The sequence below is a fragment of the Penaeus monodon genome, chromosome 21 (genome assembly GCF_015228065.2).
Source record: "Penaeus monodon isolate SGIC_2016 chromosome 21, NSTDA_Pmon_1, whole genome shotgun sequence".
In the NCBI taxonomy this organism is placed as follows: domain Eukaryota; kingdom Metazoa; phylum Arthropoda; class Malacostraca; order Decapoda; family Penaeidae; genus Penaeus; species Penaeus monodon.
The window spans coordinates 23670500-23670785 of record NC_051406.1 but is presented as its reverse complement, the minus strand read 5'-3'; the positions used below and the strand labels follow the sequence as shown (position 1 = coordinate 23670785).

The following is a 286-nucleotide window of genomic DNA, read 5'->3' as shown; positions in this document are numbered from 1 at the left end:
TTGATTTCCTGCATAAACAGCGGCATAAACAACTAACGTACACTAAGGGCATTCCCCAGACTAAACGTATACATATCTTCCCTTGATTCGGAATAAAAGGACAGGAACTCCACCATAACATTTATGATAATAATGGTAATGCAACAATCTTGATAAAAAAATATATATATTACCTTTCGCCATATCTTCTGGCTCTCTCCGCCGACAGCGAGGTAGACGCATGCAAAGAGAAGCAGCTTCATTCTCGACCTGCGGCTGACTGTCTGGGTTGCTTTGTTGTTACTGC

The 286-nt window shown here is 41.6% G+C and overlaps 1 protein-coding gene across 1 annotated transcript in view; it reads right to left on the bottom strand.

The window, feature by feature from the left end:
• Positions 1-280, bottom strand: part of LOC119586717 (neuroparsin-A-like) — a 6813-nt gene extending 6533 nt beyond the window's left edge. Inside the window, exon 1 of the mRNA XM_037935448.1 lies at positions 174-280. Within this exon, the coding sequence (XP_037791376.1) occupies positions 174-242 (69 nt within the window). The 5' untranslated portion in view covers positions 243-280. The remainder of the gene's footprint in view (positions 1-173) is intronic.
• Between the last annotated feature and the right edge of the window lie 6 nt (positions 281-286).